The following is a 3,407-nucleotide window of genomic DNA, read 5'->3' on the forward strand; positions in this document are numbered from 1 at the left end:
ACTAGCTATCTATTTTACATTTGGTAATGTATATATGTCCATGTCACTCTCTCACTTCATCCCAGCTTACCCTTCCCCCTCCCTGTAACCTCAAGTCCATTCTCTACGTCTGCGTCTTTAGTCCTGTCCTGCCCCTAATTTCTTCAGAACCATTTTTTTTTTAGATTCCATATATATGTGTTAGCATACGGTATTTGTTTTTCTCCTTCTGACTTACTTCACTCTGTATGACAGACTCTATGTGACTGGTGTGAGGTGATACCTCATTGTAGTTTTGATTTGCATTTCTCTAATGATTGGTGATGTTGAGCATCCTTTCATGTGTTTGTTGGCAATCTGTATATCTTCTTTGGAGAAATGTCTATTTAGGTCTTCTGCCCATTTTTGGATTGGGTTGTTTGTTTTTTTGATATTGATTTGATAGTAGATCACATTTTCTGCTTCTTCATATATATAGTAATTTTTTATTAGATACTGGACATTGTAGATTTAGTTGCTTAGGAATTATCTTGATACTTTGAAATTTTCTTTTAGGACATATCTAGGAAAACTTTTAGTTGGGGCCTAATTTGACCCCACTACTAAGGTGTAGACCCTTTGAGTTCTCTACTAAAGACCCCATGTATACTGTAAGGTCTTTTGACTCTGGCTGGTGGGAATTCAAATGATTTCCAGCCTGGTGTCAGCTCTGGAAATTGTTCTGTGTATAGTCCAGTCTTGTGGGATTTCATTTTATGTATGGACAGATTTTATTTTAGCCAAAGACTCAAGGGAACACCTATGAAGTTCTCTGGAGGTCCTTGTTTAAGTAGCCACCTCCTCTTGGGCACTTTCCCCAGCAAATTCTAGCTGTCCTGTCTCCCTGAACTTCAGACTCTGTCTCTTCCACTCAGCAAGACTGCTAGGCTCTTTTTGGGCCCACTTCCCTGCATCACTGTCCAGGGAATTAGTTTCAGGCAGGAGTCTAGGCAATGTTAGGGTTCACTTTATTTGTCTCCCTCCTCTTGGGGTCACAATTCTGTGCTGCCTGATGTCTAATGTCCAAGAACAGTTGTTTCTTGTATTTTGTCCCATTTTTAGTTGTTTATAGTGGGGAAGTGGTACATGAAAGCCTTACTCCTTTGTGGCCAGAAACAGAAGTCCAAAATGATAGGCTGTGGAAAAAAACCAATAGCAACATAGGTTCCAATGCCAGTTCTGACATTTAATAACTTTGTGACTTCAAGCAAGTGACCTAATCTCTTTTAACCTCAGTTTCCGAATCTCTAAAATGGCCATAAAAATCCCTACTTTGTAAGTTGCTGTTAGCCTTAAATGAAATAAAATGTCAAGAGCCTAGCCCAGAACTTGGCTCAGAGTAAGTGATGAATTAATGTCACACGTTGCTTTCATAATAGAGGATGTGAGATGTAATTGCCTGCAAGCAGTATGAAGATGAGAATAAATAGCAACACTCTAGAGCATTTACTGAAGAATTTCTTGCATGTCCCTCTCAATCCCTTCCTTCCCCATGAAAACATTTCTTTTCTGTTTTCAGCTCAAGTATGTGGGAGCTACTGAGCCCCAAGGAGAAGATTCTGCTGCTGAGGAAAGATGATGATGGAGAATTCTGGTATTTGACTCAGAGACTTGGGGCACGTGCCCTGGCTTACATTAGGACATCCATCCAGCAAACGTTTACAGGGTGCCTCATGTATGCCAGGCATCTCTTATACAGAGATCAAGAAGACCCTTTAGGGGCTCACGGCCTAGCAGGGCAATAGAACAGTCACAGTCTCTGTGATGAGAGCAGAGACCCCTGGCATGGAACTCAGCGGGTGCTCAAAGCAGAGGGTGGGTGTGGCCACTGCCTCCTCTCTGACTTCTGTTTCTTGCCAACTATAAGCCACCGCACCTGTGCCCCCCAGAGCAAAGCAGTACTACTCCCACCCACCCCAAAGCCTCTCACCCCTTTTTATGAAAGGCCACCAGACACCCTGAGCTAATGCTGCTTCTGGGGGTCTGACATGAGACCCACCTGTTCCCCGTTCCTTCCACTTTTCACCCTTACTATTAACTCCCACGCTGTCCCTCTTCTCCATGTACCCATCCTTTTCAGACTGCTGTGGCCCTTTCGCTCTTGAAGTAAGTGGTCATTGAACTCAAGAGTCCTGCAAATACTGTTATTTCTGTTTACAGATAGTAAACTGAGCTGGTTCAGACAACACGCCTTGGGGCACAACATTAGCCGATAGGGGCGAAGATTTTTATCAATTGATGATGAGGAACTGATTTGTGCAATTCTTATTGAACATGTATAAATCAATTGACTAGCTATGAATGCCCCAATTCCACTTTGTCACCACCATCAGCGGCCCAAGAACATTGCCCTCAGGCAGCCATTGTTGGAGGCTGCTTCCAGCCACAGGGTGGGGTTTCTTGGTAGCACCACCTGCCCGAGATGGACCCTCACACTGGTCCATCCAGCCCCACTCTCATGGGGCCAAAGCCAGCTCAGCTCTCCATGGGGGTGTGGAGGATGGGGCCGTGGGTCCAGCAGAGGGCTGGGATGCCCGTTACTTAGTTGCAGCCTCCCTTCTGGTCCTGATGACTGGATGTCATCTCCTTCGTCCTCTACACAGGATGGCACTGCAGGACTTCAAAGCACATTTCATGCTTCTGGTCATCTGTAAACTGAGCCCAGGCCTGCTGAGTCAGGAGGTGGGCCAGAAGTGGTCGCACACCATGCTAGAGGGGAGATGGGAGAAAGGGACCACGGCTGGTGGCCCGACAAAGTCACCCCGAGGTGAGCCTGTGCACAGGAGCCAGGGGCTCTTGGGTCTAAAGTGGCAGCTTCTCCAGGCAAAGGGGTGGGCTGCAGACAGAGCAGCTGCCCAGGGCCCCCGGCTGAAGGTGAGGGGGCTTTGCTGGCCAAGCTGCGTGCGCTGGCCCCGGGCTACGTGAACCAGGAAGATGGGGCACCTTTGTCCTAATTTGCACCAGGACGTAGAATTCTCAGTCAGGCTGCCTACCTCTTGGGGGTGTATCTTTCCAGAGGGTTCCCTTTCCTAATCGGCACCAGGAGACCACAGGCGCACAGGCATAGTAGAAGGTTGGGTTTCATCTTTCTGTGGTTTTACTTCTGAAGTAACCACCCCATAACAGGCAGGATTGAAATAGTATTTATATCGTATGTATCAGGCCCTCCCTACCTAGAGTTTGGTAGAGAAACGAAATCATGGATTCCCAGGTCATCAGGTATAGGAGATGAACGTGTGTACATTCTCCAAGTGGAGAGGTTTGGGGACTGTGTCCCTTTCTCCACAATGGGCCATCTCTTGGGTAGGAAAGATTTGAAGGGGGTAAGATCTCAGCGGGGCCCGGGGGGGCCCTGGCTGTGGCTTCATCTCCCCCACAGTGTCCCCCCA

General features: G+C 47.1%; 1 protein-coding gene across 1 annotated transcript in view; it reads left to right on the forward strand.

The window, feature by feature from the left end:
* Positions 1-3,407, forward strand: part of CAPN14 (calpain 14) — a 30,766-nt gene that overhangs the window by 7,832 nt on the left and 19,527 nt on the right. Inside the window, exons 8-9 of the mRNA XM_007127889.2 lie at positions 1,538-1,612; positions 2,622-2,785. Of these exons, the coding sequence (XP_007127951.2) occupies positions 1,538-1,612; positions 2,622-2,785 (239 nt within the window). The remainder of the gene's footprint in view (positions 1-1,537; positions 1,613-2,621; positions 2,786-3,407) is intronic.

This window comes from Physeter macrocephalus, chromosome 12 (genome assembly GCF_002837175.3).
Source record: "Physeter macrocephalus isolate SW-GA chromosome 12, ASM283717v5, whole genome shotgun sequence".
NCBI classification, from domain to species: domain Eukaryota; kingdom Metazoa; phylum Chordata; class Mammalia; order Artiodactyla; family Physeteridae; genus Physeter; species Physeter macrocephalus.